This window comes from Amblyomma mixtum, chromosome 1, assembly GCF_055824585.1.
Source record: "Amblyomma mixtum isolate Tamu chromosome 1, ASM5582458v1, whole genome shotgun sequence".
NCBI classification, from domain to species: domain Eukaryota; kingdom Metazoa; phylum Arthropoda; class Arachnida; order Ixodida; family Ixodidae; genus Amblyomma; species Amblyomma mixtum.
Genome location: NC_143012.1, coordinates 60,153,443 through 60,170,311, shown reverse-complemented (window position 1 = coordinate 60,170,311; position 16,869 = coordinate 60,153,443). Strand labels below are relative to the sequence as shown.

Here is a 16,869-nt window from a genome sequence, read left to right as displayed (position 1 = left end):
AGAAGCTGCTCCTTGAAGGTTTCCCAGTTCGTGAGGTTAGCTTCCTCATTCTCAAACCAGACTTTTGCTGGTCCCTCCAAGGCGAAGAACACATACCTAAGTTTCGTGGCATCGTCCCAGTTGTTGAAGATAGCCACATGGTCGAACTGCTCCAGCCATTCTTCGGGGTCGGCGCCAGGCGAAGCGTCGAAGGTTGGTGGCACCCGGGGCTGCTGAAGAATGATTGGAGTCATCGTCTGGGGCAAGCTCATGGTAGACGTTGTTGCTGGCTTTCGCTTCCGGGTAGGGTCCGGCAGAATCCCGAACTCAGGTTCGTCCCCTTGCAGGCGTCGGCTTGCGCGGTGGACTGGACTCAGGTCCTGCAGTAGATGACTCAAAGTTCTGGCGTCACGACTTGTAGGGGGTGTCCGGAACATGGGAGGCTACCCAGCACCTCCACCAGATGTCACGTTGTAGTGACGGCAGTCCAGTGGTCAGGAAGACACCAGCCAGTCTTGGAAACTAAGCTCTTTATTTGGGCTGAGTTGCGCCCGCCAAAATAACTGAATCACTCGGCGGCGGCGTAAGCAACAAACGTGCTCGTCGGTCGTCGAACTACGAATGTCCGCCTCTCGCGGCATCGCTCAATTTAAAGGCGGCAAGGAAACTTCCAAATAACAGGACAAGATCATCTACAGTAATCTAGAAAAACCTAGATGCAGCCTTTCATGGCTGCGATCAGTCAAGAGTAGTCTGGTCGCTTCTCGCGTCACGAACAAAAGTGATAACAACCCTTTCCTGCAGCTTTGAGCGTGAACGAACAAACATTACAATGATATGTGGCAGTATTCATAGTCTCCACTTGACTCCAATGTGTTCATGCAGAGTCACGGAACTTCGTTGTCAAGGAAGACGAAATGTCCGTAATTAGACACCATCCAAGACTATCGTCAAGGCAAGCTCAGTACTGTGACTTAGACACCGTCATATGTGCACGCACAAAGGAAAAGGATGCCCCCCCCCCCCCCCCCCTGCCCATTGTCTAAGCCTCCTAATCGCCAAGTCTGCGCCATACATTTACTCTGTCGGATCTGTTCCGTCATTGTTTACAGTGCAGTGCTATGGCCAATCAGGTTTTCTAGCGGCCGAAGACCCATGATTTTGCGTTCCAAGAACTGTTTAGTTCCCAAGTCATTTTGAGGCAGGCATTCCAGGTTCTTTGTTGCAGTGACAGTGACAAAAAACAAATCTGTCACATTTTCTGAGGTCTAGAGAGAATGGAAATTACTCCGGAAGCGCGATGTTACATTGATGCTTCAGCGACGCAGTGACTGCCTTCCTCTGCCGGTACTCGCGTGTTGAACAAGGGAGGGAAAGCCTCAGTGTGCTTGCGGAGGTTTCAACAAGAGGGCTGTCTTCGTCTGGGTGAAGACAAGACCTCTTGTGGAAATGCCGGCAAGCACCCTGAGGCTTTCCCCTCCCTTTGTTCACATTTTGAGTGTGAAGAAACCAGCAGCTTATCCTCTCTATACCATATATTCCTCTGCCGATGTTACAGATTAAAATAAATACTACTGCTGAATAATATCTTGTATGTTTTGAAATTACATCTCATGGAAATAAATGTTTTATAATCATTCCTCACCTTTGCACTCCGTTATATCCATAAGTGCCTAGGTGAGAAGGTTGGGGGTGGGGAGCACTGCGCTGAAACTTGGCTCATTCTCATGGAGAACCCTGCGCCCGCCTATGGACACAGTTAAAAAACGTGTCTAAGCATCTTAGCTGACACTGAACAGGCACTCATCGTCTCGGCAGCAATCCTGGGAGCACACGCGCGCAACATTCGGTGCATGGAGTATGCGTGATGAGTGACCACTTCCTTTGAGCATGGAAGCTGTGAAAATTGGCCAAATAGCCCAACGAAGCCTGGGTGGCTCACCACCCCATCTTACCGACTCAGGCTATGCTAGGGGAGTCACGAGGGCAGTCGGCCGCTGCTGTAAATCTCTCATCCCATCCATTGTTATCAAACAATGAAAGAGTGAGTGAACGTGAATGAGAGTGAGCGGACATGAGTGTGAGTATGAGCGGTCACGAGTGTAGTGAGTGGTTGTGAGTGCGAGTGGTCATGAGTATGAATCAGGGGCGGTCCCAGCGATTGGTTCTAGGGGGGGGGGGGGGGGGCGGACGGACGGACTTCCGCATACCGAAAAAGAAAAAAAAAATAGAACAGTTTAATTTTTGCACTCTATTTGTACAACAATTTTTGTGCGCTTCTTTGTTGGAAAATCAATGGCGAACGATAAAATGTTGTACCATAACTTATGCTTTGAATGCTAATGGTTACGTGAACAATACTCATGTAATTCGTATCTATTTATGATTTATATATGATTATTGCTCACATAACCATTAACTTATATAATTCATATATATTTACGTGGCGGTCGAATTTCGATCGAGGAAAAATTCTAGCTGCCTGTGTACTGTGCGATGTCAGTGCACGTTAAAGAACCCCAGGCGGTGGAAATTTCCGGAGCCCTTCGTTATGGCGTCCCTCATAACCTGAGTCGCTTTGGGACATTAAACCCCCATGAAACACACAAACAAAACAGATACATTTATCTTTCAATATTTCAAATTGAATGATAGTGCCAGTCATGAAGCGCAAAAGTAACTGTAAGGGCACGGCAGGACCGCGATACCTCGACAGTCATGTATGAAAAATTGACATCCGAGCAAGTTGTTACAGCATGTTGGAAAATTTCCAGCGCACACAGGACTTCAGCGCTTGTGAAATCACGTATGAATTGCACTCGTGTAACTACCAACCTGAACAACTAATACTGTAGTAAGACTGTATTAGCTTACAACGTGACTTACTAGCAGTAGGAAACTGGTGTGAAAAATGGCAAATATCTTTAAATATTGCTAAGTGTAAGGTCATGCGTTTCCATAGACGCTCCAACTTAATGCCACATAGCTACTTTATCTGCGGTTCTCGCTTACATGCTACTAAAGAATACAAATGTCTTGGATTACACCTGTCTGACAATCTTACGTGGTCAACACTTATTAACCACATCACTGCAGCGTCCAGCCGATCCCTTGGCTATCTTCAACGCGCAATGAAGTGTGCCCCAGCACATGTAAAATTATTAGCCTACACCACATTAATGCGCCCAAAATTAGAATATGCAGCCGCCATTTGAAACCCACATGAGGAATAAATACCTTTCTGAGAGCATAGCAACTATCAAAATCACGCCATTAGATTTGTTCATTCCGATTATTCATCCTCCATAAGTGTAACCGATCTGAAGAACCGATCCAGCTTGCCATTATTAAAGCACCGTCGAAAACTAGCCAGTTTAGCCCTTTTTCATCATTTCTACTATTCATTTCTTTTAAGCATCTACGTCACAAAACACTCCCTGTTTTCAGCTCGTCATAAAAACAGTCAACAGGTGTCATACCCCTGCCCAAAAACACAAACAGTTGCGCAGTCTTTCTTCATCCGAACAGCAAAATAATGGAACGGTCTTCCCAATGCCGCTGTAATAATAGAAGACACGCTTGCATTCAAAGATAAACTTAAATCTTTAGGCATATTTTAGGTTTTCGTGTACCTTTCCCCTCTAACGTTGACCTATTGCACTTTGTTTTACTATGCGGTTTTTACTGTTGTCTAATCCGTTACTGAATTCTTACCCACCGTTCAGCGCTTCTTCCTGCCTTTTATTCTTGTCTTGTGTTTTCTTTTGTATTCGAAAGCATTTGAGCGCTTTGCATTTTCATTTTCTGAGCTGTTTGCATGTTTCATTTGTATTTTGAACCTTGATGTTTGCATTCTGCAGAATATGTTTGTTTTTTGTTTATATTTCTGTACAACCCACCCCTCATGTAATGCCCCTTGTTTGGGGTCTTGAGGTACTAAAATAAATAAATAAATAAATAAACCTGTAGAACATATAGTTGTATGAAATAAGGCAGCGGCCAACATGGTGGTGAACGTACAGTAGGGGACTACTTGACGCATCAGAGATGAAAAAGCTTTCCATTTAACGTCAAAAATCGCATCTCGCCGTACGAGAGCCCAAAAACGGACGTTTGGGAAAATGTGCAAAGGCTTTTGGGGGGGGGGGGGCGGGCCGCAACTGCCCCCTCCGCAACTGCCCCCTTAGGACCGCCACTGGTGTGAATGTGAGTGAGTGATTGTGAGTGTGAGTGAGTTGTTGTGAGTGCGAGTGGACGAGAGTGTCAGTGCGAGTGGATGAGAGTGTCAGTGCGAGTGGTCATGAATGGGAGTGTGAATGAGTGGATGTGAATGCGAGTGGCCATGAGTGTGAGTGTGACTGAGCCACCTCTATTGGTGCCGAGGTATGACCCCTATGGCTGCTTCAGAAAGTTAGATTCTAGCTATTCCATTATTCTACAAGTGTTCTGCCTTACTCGTTTGGCGTGAATGTGCCTTTCTGCAGCTTTCTTTCAGTCGTTGTTGCATTGTTTATGCCTGTATTTTTTTGTGGCATCACATTGCTGCTTTCAACTTTCTGGGGAAAGCATATGTAAAGGAGAAATAGCAAAAGCTGCAGTGCTCTGAGCAAGGGCGTCCGCAGAACTTTTTTGCAGGGGAGGGCACCCGATGGCCGTGGATGGGGAGGCAGTAGGTTAGCACCAAAAAGGCACTATTTGAGGTCTAAACTACATACATGAAACAAAAATCAGAAACAGCAAATTAGTGCTGTGCTTTCAGAACATACAACATTGGATTTCATTAGTGAACAGAGAATTGATCTTAATTATCAAAATGCGAAAAGTTACAATCACCAAAGCGTGCTAATCAGGCTGTGTAGTTGTTTTCTGGTAGTGCATAAAAAATATCCAAAATTTCCGGAGCCCTTCAATGCAGCACCCCTCATAGCCTGAGTCGGTTTGTGATGTTAAACTCCCATAAAACATAACTGCCACCGGCATGGTGGTCAGTTTACTCACAATCCGGTAGGCAGGTTGTGATGATGCCACAAGGTTACGTGAACTAGGTGGCCCAACGCTCTCCTCCACTCAAGACAAGGTTCTTGCTAGGGATTGGTACGTATGGAGTGGTGATTTTGCATTAGACTTAAGATCCGCCTAAAGGGTATATGACCTGATAGCATTGTTGTGTTAGTGGCCATATATGGGGATGCGGTGATGCTCTACTTTACATTCATAAACACCTCTAAGTCCTCATACCTCTCCTAGTGCAGTGGTTAAACAATGCGACACTACTCTACGATGACAGGTGTCACCACTGGTGGTGCTTCTGCAACCCTGGTTGCTATTCCCAAGCAACTTCTCATGACCAGTCATTGATTAAACTGCCACCTGCCACGGTGGGCAGTTTGCTCGCGATCTGGTAGGCAGGTTATGATGGTGTCACAAGGTCACGTGACTGAGGTTGCTTCTCTGGGGATTTCTCATGCATTTTTTTACTCGCAGCCAGTGATGCTGACAACGATGCTGGCTTTTCTGTGACACGATGCCCTTAACATTGTCGCATTAAAATTGACCTGTTATAACTGTTGTCTTGTGAACTCTGTAGTTCCACATTTTCATGCATTCAGGCATGCAAGGCATCCATATTTCATGAGTTAAGATGCAATGGTGTTGGAATTTATTTTTTATTACCTATTTGCAATATTTATGTGAATATGTATATGTGTGTTCTTTGCTAGTTTAAAATGTTTTTGAGCAACTTGAGTCAGTATGCTACTCTTTAAGAGCTGTACTCAGAGTAGGAAATAACTATATTTTTATTATTCTTCTTGAAGAAGCTTGGACGTTTTTACTTTTTCTCTTGCAACGAGTCAGCATTTGTAGCATGGCTTAGCCATGCTTTCTTGTCATTTCTTCTAACATTTTCAAAAAGAGAGACTGCTACCACTTACTGGTAGTGGTGTCACGCTGCTGTTGGCAGAAGCGGTTGCTGGTATCTATGTTTAGATATTGTCACAAAGTGGTAATGCCAGTCTGATGAGCAAGAAGTCAGCAAAATGCTTCGAAACGTAACTTCACTGGCCAGATCTGTGCCCACAAAGGACTGAATAATTCGGTGGCTGTGTAGCAACAAGCCTGCTTGGCGTTTGTCAAACAGAAGGACTGCAGCTCTTGTGAACACTCAATCTAAAGCTTTGAAAGAAACCTTTGAGCTAAGGAACCAAAGATAACCACAACAATCTAGAAAAATGTGGAAGCAGTTCCGTGTGGCTATGATTAATCAAGACATGTCCGGTCGCATCTCGCGTCACAAACAAAATGATAAAGCTGCATACTCGTGGCTTTGAGCATCCACAAACACATAGTATGATGATTCGTGGCAATATCAGCAGTATTAATTTTTTTGACTGCCTTAGTGTTTTTAACTCTAGTTTCGATAGAACTCGTGCATCTCATGTAATGTGACACTCACTCCTGCCACTGCATGCTGCCTGGCTGGCACAGCAGTCGGGTCCACAGAGTTGCATAGAGTTGCAATATTTATGTGAATATGTGTATGTGTGTTCTTGCTAGTTTAAAATGTTTGTGAGCAACTTGAGTCGCTTGAGTCAGTATGCTACGGCGTCTCTCATAGCCTGAGTTGCTTTGGGACGTTAAACCCCATAAACCGACCAACCCAATCAGCTATATTTTTGTTATTTTTTCTAAAAGAAGCTTGGATGTTTTTACTTTCTTCCTTGCAACTTGTCGGCATTTCTATCATGGCTTAACCATGCTTTGGTTTGGTTTGGTTTGGTTTGAAGGTTTATTTCCGCAACTGGGTGTTGCGAGGACAGCCAGGGAAAAAGCTGTATAGACAGCTTGAGAGGTCCTGGCTTCCTCTTACAGTGCAGCATTGACGGCGGCGGAATAGGACATCAAACAAATTGTAAGAAAACAAAAAAAACTCGTACGTTCTGTACATAGAATGACACATGTACGTTCAGTAAGCAGTACATTCTGCGTGTAAAAGAAAAAAGAACTATATTAGGTCAAAGGGACTATAAAGGCAAACACAGGGAGGAGAAAAAAAGAACTATATTAGGTCAAAGGGACTATAAAGGCAAACACAGGGAGGAGAAAATAGAGGACAGCAGAACTGACAGGTGCACTCAAAATGGTAATAGCAAGAAAAAAATGAACTACACGAATATTTGGGGCAATTCTTTCAGAGAAATATTAGAGACATCAAGATTCTTGTGTCAGTACAACTGGTTCAGAAGTGTCGGTAAGGTATGCTGCAACATTTGTTTGCCATAGTTTGTGCGGCATTTCTTAACATTCCAAGGTTCTGCTGCGCGGGTATCATACACAGTTCTGCTTTGCTCTAACCTAGCAAGTGTAAGTAAGAAGTCATCATTTTTCATTATGGCGAATTTATATTTGTAGCACAGCCTATAGTTATACATGGATTTCATTGGAATGACGTTGTGTCGGTGGAAAAGGCTCGCAGTGTGGAAGAAATACGGCACTTTACATGCAATGCGTATAATACGTTTTTGTAAGACAGTGAGTTTGTTAATATTTTCAGCTGTTGTTGTTGCCCACACCATACATCCGTAGCTGGCTATGGAAGAGAACAAAGAGTGATAAAGTAACATGTTGACTGACGTAGGAAAATTAAAGCAATGGCGGCGCATGATACCAACTGTTCTGGAAAGTTTCTGAACGAGGTAATTAATATGGTCATTCCACGACATATCTGCTGCAAAGTAAACGCCCAGTTTTCACAGACTGCACAAATTCTATTCTGGTATTGTTTAGTTCAATTAGAGGAAGTTCAAAGTGTTTGTGGCGTGGGTAGAATATGACGGCTGCAGTTTTACTAACGTTAATTCTTAAGTGATTATCAGCAGTCCAAGTATTTATTTCTTTTAAGGTTTTATTAGCTCGATTTGCGAGATCAGCCATTGAAGTACCCGAAAAAAACAGACGTCCGGGTCACCACTGTTGAGGATTTTGCGGGGTCGCAGCGGAGCGCCAGACAGAGACGACCAGCGTGGCAGGCTTCTAGTTCCGGACTGCCCGTGCCGGGCGTGCGCGCCCAGCACGCGCTGTTCATCTTTATTTTCCTCTAGCGCGGGAACGCCGATCTCAGCGCCGGCGCTTTATAGCGTCGCCGGGCGCTACAGTGTCATCTGCATAAATTATGTACTTAGCAGTGCTATCGATGCGAACAATATCATTAATATAAAGAACAAAAAGAAACGGACCCAAAATGCTCCCTTGCGGAACGCCAGAAGCTACCGCTTTCAACTGGGAGCATTCACCGGCAATACTAACAAACTGAGATCTATGTCGCAAGTATGAGGAAATCAGCATATGGGCTATGCCACTAATACCGTAGTGGTCTAATTTTTTAAGCAGCACAGAGTGATTATCAAGGTCAAACGCCTTTGAAAAATCTAAAAATAAACCAAGTACCATGTTTTTGGCTTCAAAATGTTTTAGTATGAATTCTTTCTGAGCAAGGAGAGCTAACTCAGTCGATCTATTTTTACGAAACCCATATTGAGCGGTAGTGATAATGTTACATCTTCGTCATTTCTTCTAATATTTTCAAAAAGACAGACTGCCGCCACTTACTGCCAGCGATGTCGCACTGCTGTTCTAGCCATATGGCTGCGCTCGGGTGGATGTCAATGAGTAATTACTCCCTTATTACAAATCTACTCCACCTTGGTGGATTCCCCTAAACATTTGACCAACACTGTTCCCACTTCGAGTTATTGATCAATTCGCTCTCGCCCTACCATAAGCTTGCCGTCCCGGTTAGCTCAGTTGGTAGAGCGACTGCTCCGTTGAAGCAGTGGTCACGGGTTCGAACCCCGGACCAGGACGAATTTTTCTTTAACTATGAAGTTTCTGAGAAAGCTGTATAGCTTTCCTTTGTAGCCGTATGGCTGCGCACGGGTTGATGTCAATGAGTAATTACTCCCTTATTACAAATCTACTCCACCTTGGTGGATTCCCCTAAACATTTGACCAACACTGTTCCCACTTCGAGTTATTGATCAATTCGCTCTCGCCCTACCATAAGCTTGCCGTCCCGGTTAGCTCAGTTGGTAGAGCGACTGCTCCGTTGAAGCAGTGGTCACGGGTTCGAACCCCGGACCAGGACGAATTTTTCTTTAACTATGAAGTTTCTGAGAAAGCTGTATAGCTTTCCTTTGTAGCCGTATGGCTGCGCACGGGTTGATGTCAATGAGTAATTACTCCCTTATTACAAATCTACTCCACCTTGGTGGATTCCCCTAAACATTTGAACAACACTGTTCCCACTTCGAGTTATTGATCAATTCGCTCTCGCCCTACCATAAGCTTGCCGTCCCGGTTAGCTCAGTTGGTAGAGCGACTGCTCCGTTGAAGCAGTGGTCACGGGATCGGACCAGGACGAATTTTTCTTTAACTATGAAGTTTCTGAGAAAGCTGTATAGCTTTCCTTTGTAGCCGTATGGCTGCGCACGGGTTGATGTCAATGAGTAATTACTCCCTTATTACAAATCTACTCCACCTTGGTGGATTCCCCTAAACATTTGACCAACACTGTTCCCACTTCGAGTTATTGATCAATTCGCTCTCGCCCTACCATAAGCTTGCCGTCCCGGTTAGCTCAGTTGGTAGAGCGACTCCTCCGTTGAAGCAGTGGTCACGGGTTCGAACCCCGGACCAGGACGAATTTTTCTTTAACTATGAAGTTTCTGAGAAAGCTGTATTGCTTTCCTTTGTAGCCATATGGCTGCGCACGGGTTGATGTCAATGAGTAATTACTCCCTTATTACAAATCTACTCCACCTTGGTGGATTCCCCTAAACATTTGACCAACACTGTTCCCACTTCGAGTTATTGATCAATTCGCTCTCGCCCTACCATAAGCTTGCCGTCCCAGTTAGCTCAGTTGGTAGAGCGACTGCTTCGTTGAAGCAGTGGTCCCGGGTTCGAACCCCGGACCAGGACGAATTTTTCTTTAACTATGAAGTTTCTGAGAAAGCTGTATAGCTTTCCTTTGTAGCCGTATGGCTGCGCACGGGTTGATGTCAATGAGTAATTACTCCCTTATTACAAATCTACTCCACCTTGGTGGATTCCCCTAAACATTTGACCAACACTGTTCCCACTTCGAGTTATTGATCAATTCGGTCTCGCCCTACCATAAGCTTGCCGTCCCGGTTAGCTCAGTTGGTAGAGCCACTGCTCCGGTGAAGCGGTGGTCCCGGGTTTGAACCCCGGACCAGGACGAATTTTTCTTTAACTACGAAGTTTCTGAGAAAGCTGTATAGCTTTCCTTTGTAGCCGTATGGCTGCGCTCGGGTGGATGTCAATGAGTAATTACTCCCTTATTACAAATCTACTCTACCTTGGGGGATTCCCCTAAACATTTGACCAACACTGTTCCCACTTCGAGTTATCGATCAATTCGCTCTCGCCCTACTATAAACTTGCCGCCGCCGCGGTGGCTCAGTGGCTATGGTGCTCGGCTGCTGACCCAAAAGACGTGGGTTTGATCCTGGCCGCGGCGGCTAGAATTTCTTTGGAGGAGAAATTCTAGAAGCCCATGTACTGTGCGATGTCAGTGCGCGTTAAAGAACCCCAGGTGGTCGAAATTTCCGGAGCCCTCCACTACGGCGTCTCTCATAGCCTTAGTCGCTTTGGGACGTTAAACCCCATAAACCCTGAACCCTTTTTTTTTCATGAAGCCGCTGTCTTTCAGTGGTCAGTGGGACACATAAGACCCACTTTTTCAGGTGTTTTCACAGGGCAGTGGGATGTATATGCCCTACATTTTTCTTGAGAATCGTCACACCTAGAGAGCCAAAATTTTGCATATTTCATAAGAATCTAATAGGCATTGCTAAGCCAGCCTTATAAGGAAGCGTGCCTTGCTCACAACCTTTTGTCCCAGAGTTAGCACCAGGGTCCATGCGGGTCCTTGAAAACCTTGAAAACCCTTGAATTTGGAAGAAGTGTTTTCAAGGGCCTTGAGAGTCAGGGAATTTTTGTGGGGTCCTTGAAAACCCTTGAATTCTGGTGTGATGAGGGAGACGGCCGTGGAAAACGCCAGTATCTTTTAAGTTTTCTTTTTTCACAAATTATCTTGTTGGAGGCGACTGCACCAGAACACCTCTGCAGCTTTGATCACCGTCCCTTTGGCAAGAGCTCTGCATAAACGCAGACGAAGCCCCACTGTCTCCGCCCGACGCTGCACATGGCTTCCGTCACTCCGTAACCTGCCCCAAGAGCAAGGTTTGGGTGCGAAGCAAAAAGAGACACAGTGCGAACGCGGTTTGGGCATGGAACCTGGCGTGCCGTAAGCAAAGGGAGTCAATGCAGTTGCGACGCAAGCAGTTCACCGGCACACAGCAAGCATGTGTGCGTCGCTCTGCTAACGCAACGTAGTGTTCCTGTATATGCTCCCACAGAGATAATATACAGGAACACTAACGCAACACAGGATTCACCTAAAGCCATTCTGTAAAATTTTCTGTCCACCATGAAAAAGTGAAGTTATAGGAGCTTCAGCGTTGCCCACAGCTATGCCGCCATGCAGGAAATTTTCCTTCATACAGGCAACAGGGATCGAGCACCGCTTGGCCCGCTGTACATACATAAAGTTCGCGCCAGAAAAGTTGAAACAGCTTTGTTATTAGAATGATTTCGAGCAAATACTGAGCATGCTGGCTCAGGTGCCAATGTTTTCGAAATGATGCCGTGCGCAGGCACGTCTGGGGGCGGACTACGCTGCTGCTTGGCCGCCGTAGTCGTTGCTAGGCCTAGCCTGTTTCGCACCGAAACCGCAGCTGACAGTGCGTCTAAAGTGGCCAGAGCTGAATGAAAGGTCTGCTTTTGGTACGGCTAGATGTCAGATCCATCAGCTTATAATAAAATAAAGATGTGGTCAAGTTCACAACGCTTTCAACAGCGAAGCTTGCAGACGCAGGACAGATGTGAGGTGCAGCTGCGGGTAGAAACGACAGAAATTTGTTGGTATCGCAGTTACCGCCCTTACTAGCATCTCTTTACTGGCAAACGGCACTAGAGAGGTCTATTTTTGACGTTAAAAGTCTGTTGTGTAATAAATGCTAGATACGTGAGATGTAAGAAATGTTTCTTTAATAAAATGCTGTGTTGCTAAGTCCTTGAAAGAAAATGTCGGGGGTCCTTGGAAGTCCTTGAAAATCCTTGAATTTCATGGCTGTAAACCAGCATGCACCCTGTAGCACTATACTGATATTCGGACATAATTCCAGAACAGGCAATTCAAATTTTCAGATGATTGTGTTTCAAGATTGTGTTTCAAGAGTTGGGTCTGCAGAGTTACATACTATACGTGTATATTCAGTCCTCGATGTTGAGGTTTTAGATATAGTCTGCCATGAGAAAACGAGACTATGATATGAAAATTTTCGATTTCAAATGCTTCTGCTGCGTATCACAGAGCCACCGTGTAGATTTGCTTATTTGGACAAGGAGCTCTCAATTGCTGCAGAAAAGAATAAGTTGATGAAAGTCAGCAGGCTATCTCTTTAACAAAATACTGCAGGTTGCAGTGCTTATTCTAATCAACTTCTCTGCTCTGTTTCATTTTGCAGGCATCAAAACCAACATTGGCAACCAATGAGTACACAAGCTGCCCAAAGAACCATCTTCAAAAACAGTGCTTCCAGCATTTTCAGGATGAACTGCCTGATGTTCATAACGTGAAATAGCAGCATAGCCAGTGATCTAAGACTGTGGTGGTAGAGCATGAAAATGGGCCCCTGCCTTCTTAATGCCTAGAACGCAACCATCATCGCAACGAGCCAAGGTGTTTCAGTGGTTACGTTGCTCGGCTGCTCACTCGAAAGATGTGCGTTTGATCCCGGCCGAGGTGGTCGCATTTTCATGGAGGTGAAATGTTGGGAGGCCCATGTACATTGTGATGTCAGTGCACGTTAACGAACCCCAGGTGGTCTTAATTTCTGGAACCCCTCCACTACGATGCCCCTCATATCCTCAGTTGCTTTGCGACGGCAAGCCTGATAAGCCAACCAACCATTGTTGCATCATTAACAGTTTATATTGTGAAACATTCTGTGTATGACATCGTGCGTGAGTGCCGAGAAAACCTTGTTATCTTACACATTGCTGTACAAATGCACTTCTCTATGTTCTTTGTTCTGTGTAGCTTTTTCTGAACACAGTACACAAACTAGAGAGTACGCAAAAAAAAACACCTGCAGTAGAAAAAGTGCCTCTCTTGGTGTGCATGTGTCTTGTGAATCATGCTTGGTCTTGCTTTTTGTGCTCTAGTCTCACCAGTTTAACTCTCAGTTTCCATTGTGGTTCTACCGCCGTGTGAGCTTCCATGTCTCATGGTTTTATGGCTTATTGTTTTCCGTATTCTTCTGCATACAACGTCCTTATAAATTGAGCTCTGAAAAGCAGTAGTATTGACTTTTTGTTATGCTGTCAGAAGTTTTCAGGTGAATTTTACTCTGCAGTGTTTTACCTCATCCCTATAGGAGCTTGTAGTGCGTGCTTCTGATTCCATTTGGTGTTGGAAAATATTATCTAGTCTGATGCATTTTGGTTTATATTAATGATTCATGCTTATTTTAGAACTTTGGATTACATTGGTTACACTGCTGGCAGAGTTGGTTTTGTCCTTGTGGTTTGCGATGTGACTGCTTCTGTTCTGAATTTATTTTTGTGATCACTGGACCTGATTATGCTAGATTGAGTATAGATGTTTCGTTTTCTTAATTGCTTTTTTTATTTTGCTGTCTTAACATTCAGAACTGCTGTGTATGATTTAGTTATTTATTTATTTATTTAGAACATACTGCAGGCCTACAGTAGGCCCAAGCAGGAGGGGCGAATACATATTCATATGAATATCATATTCATATCAATTCATATGAATATCAACCTGCAGATATTTTTTGTCACGAAGCCTTGTTTTTTTTTTGAGGCTACAGAAAGAAAATTGTTTGCTTATGATGTTCGCAGAACAGCTGAGGGGGTTCGTGCTTTGTTGGTACAATAAACTTATCATTGCAGCTGCCAGACGTGCACGCTATGAAATCATACCCGAAATAGTGCGGTGTGCAGAGGCGAATGTGCTATTACTATGTTGTTTTCAGTCGTGACAGGTCAGCTGAGATATATATATTGAGGATTTGGCTACATTTGGTGAAAGGGAATCACTCGTCCAGCAGTTTTTCTCCTGCAGTTTGCTCAAGGTATTCTTGCAACATGCAGGGTAATTAACTTTGAAGCTTTAATAGATAAAAGGAAGGCACTTATGAACAGTGTACTGTGTTACGAATGAAAGCTCACACATTCTGTAATTCGTGAAAAACTAGCACAGACTTGCAAGATCCATCCCAGAAGCCAGGCATTATACGAGCAGTTTTTCTAAGTAGCTCTGACTCTTAACCTGGCTGCAGAGTATGCCGAGTAATTGTTCAAAAGCTAAGACATTATCCCTCCAACTCCATGCTAACTTATAAGTACCAGAAAATTTGGTTTCAACTTTTTTTTTTGATGAACAAGTCATTGACGCTGAATGGAACTATTAGCCTAAATGTTGTGTAAGATTGCCTTCTTCATTTACAGGTTACTGGCTGCCCCTCCAAACAGGCTGTAACACGCTGTAAATATTCTAATTTTCTTGATGCAGGCCTGGTCACAGCTGATTCCAACCTCAGAGTCTCGCCTGGCGAAACCACCAGTAAGCAGTTGCACCAGTCGTCCTACTGTAGTCGGAGTTTTATGAAGAAAAGCCCCCAAGAGTCGCACCTTCTCACCAAAACGTGTGACCATCCCTTCCAGTGTGACCACTGCGGGAAGAGCTTTGCTATCAAGGCCACCCTCGTGGAGCATCTTCGTAATCACACGGGCGAGCGTCCGTACAAGTGTGACCATTGTGAAAGCAGCTTTGTTCGACGAAGGAACCTGACTGTACACCTTCGTTCCCACACGGGTGAGCGCCCATACAAGTGTGACCACTGCGGGCTCAGTTTTGCTTTCAAGACCACCCTGGTGGCACACTTTCGCACCCACACGGGTGAGCGTCCATTCAAGTGTGACTACTGTGAGAGCACCTTTGCTTTCAAGACCACTCTGATGCATCACATTCGCACCCACACTGGTGAGCGTCCATACAAGTGTGACCACTGTGGGAACAGCTTTGCCGAAAGAGGAACTCTGGTGACGCACGTTCGCACCCACACGGGCGAGAAACCATTCGAGTGCCAGCTCTGCCCCATGGCCTTTACAAACAGTTCAAACCTTGCAAGGCATGTGCGCGCCCATAAGAGTGAGAAACCATATCACTGTCAGTTCTGCACATCAGCGTTCAAAGAAAAACGCCATTTAAAACGCCATGAAAAAAGTCAACACGCTTCAAAAACCACAGTTCCTTAAAGTTTTGATGCGTTTTCCCAACTTGAGATACCGAAATAATTGCTGGCTAACCAGCCTCACATTTTAATGGATCAGGTTAGGATAAAATGTGCAAATTTACATGATTTTAAAGTGGATCGGCATGCGGCAATTCTTCGGTTGCTTTCCCTCCTCTATAAGAAACCTGAACTAAGCAAACTGCTGCTGTCATGAACGGGACTTGAATTGTGGCACGTGCAGATGTCATCATTTTACTAGTTTCAGTGTGTTGAATGACGTGCATAAATTCTGGTTGCAGTTCAAGAAGATGATATATTCTTTTGAGCAGGACTTTTTTTAACTCTGAAAAAATAGCCAATAGGTAAAAATGGTTCATAAAACCTGGTTGTTTTTTCAGGTGCGTCACAATAATAATTTCTCACACCCTTTCTATTTCTCATTTTTATCAGTGCATTCATTTCTGTGTCCCCTGATCTGTTCAACTTTGCCATTTCTTTCAGACAAATGTTTAAAGCAGTAACGTGAATCACTTTCTGGAATGAGGTTTTTAGCAGCAAGTCTAAAATTTGTGCTGCGGTATGGAATACTGACATAATTTCTTAGGCCTTAATAAAAAAAAAGCTTTTGAAGGAGACGAAAACAAGGTCTCCGTGTTGTTACAATGTGCCTATGTTTTGTACTAAAATGTTTGGCGCTGGCTAACAGACTGACATTGTAATGTCCGAGAAGTTCTGTGTTCTTTTCTGAGTGTCATACCACCACAGAAGCATGCTGTCTTATTGTTCTTTCCATGCTTGCATTGTAACTCTATCATTGTGATACAAGAGCACGGAAGCAAAGCCCAGCTTCGTGATGATATACTATGGTTATTATTGGTTTACTTCCTGCTTGAGAGTGCTTTATCAGTGTAATTGCGTGCTTCAACGATTTCCAGGATTTGTGACCAAATCAATAAAATTTTCTTGTCATCCATTCAAAGTACAAGGATGGAGTACCCACAGAAAGCTTATGCTTTGGGCAGCTTGACAATGCTGCTTCCTTTACACATGGTGGCAGTGAAAGTATATTACGGACATGGCACGAACATGCGCTGACTAACGACCGATTGGTCTATTTATTGTGTGTTCAAATTTATAGGCTAAAAAATATGGTGCTAGAATACACAGAAGAACTAAAAAGAAATACAAATCATGAATTAGCCCGTGCTTAGATGGAGAGCGTATACGTGGTCAACGGGTCAAAAAACCTAAACAAAAACAAGCAGTCTCCGCCTTCGGGGATTCCCCTAAATATTTGACCAACCCTCCAAGAGACCTGTTTTCCTTTTTTCTCTGTGTTATGAATGGAATGTGAATGTAAGCATTTCCTTCTTTATTGATCGCGAACACTTAAAATAATTTGTGTGCACACGTCTGCACATTTGGCGTCTTCGTCTTGGCAAGGAATGGTTTGGTTTGGTTTATGGGGTTTAACGTCCCAAAG

At 44.3% G+C, this 16,869-nt stretch overlaps 1 protein-coding gene and 3 non-coding genes across 4 annotated transcripts; all 4 read left to right on the top strand.

Annotated features, from left to right (window-relative positions):
• Positions 1-8,766: 8,766 nt before the first annotated feature.
• TRNAN-GUU (transfer RNA asparagine (anticodon GUU)) lies at positions 8,767-8,840 on the top strand. Its single transcript has one exon. It is a non-coding gene; the product is annotated as a tRNA-Asn (tRNA).
• A 207-nt stretch (positions 8,841-9,047) lies between these two features.
• On the top strand, positions 9,048-9,121 carry TRNAN-GUU (transfer RNA asparagine (anticodon GUU)). Its single transcript has one exon. It is a non-coding gene; the product is annotated as a tRNA-Asn (tRNA).
• A 288-nt stretch (positions 9,122-9,409) lies between these two features.
• LOC149366403 (uncharacterized) lies at positions 9,410-16,315 on the top strand. Its single transcript, XM_089550564.1, has 2 exons — positions 9,410-14,713; positions 14,815-16,315. The coding sequence occupies exons 1-2, from the start codon at positions 14,657-14,659 to the stop codon at positions 15,406-15,408; spliced, it is 651 nt and encodes a 216-aa protein (XP_089406690.1). The 5' UTR covers positions 9,410-14,656; the 3' UTR covers positions 15,409-16,315.
• Positions 9,884-9,957, top strand: TRNAN-GUU (transfer RNA asparagine (anticodon GUU)). The gene has a single exon. It is a non-coding gene; the product is annotated as a tRNA-Asn (tRNA).
• Positions 16,316-16,869: the final 554 nt, after the last annotated feature.

Excerpts from the sequence above, each read along its gene's own strand:
- LOC149366403 (XM_089550564.1), top strand. The coding sequence starts at position 14,657 with ATGCAGGCCTGGTCACAGCTGATTCCAACCTCAGAGTCTCGCCTGGCG. Across the intron at positions 14,714-14,814 it reads CTCGCCTGGCGAAACCACCA|TGTGACCACTGCGGGAAGAG; the intron begins GTAAGCAGTTGC and ends CATCCCTTCCAG.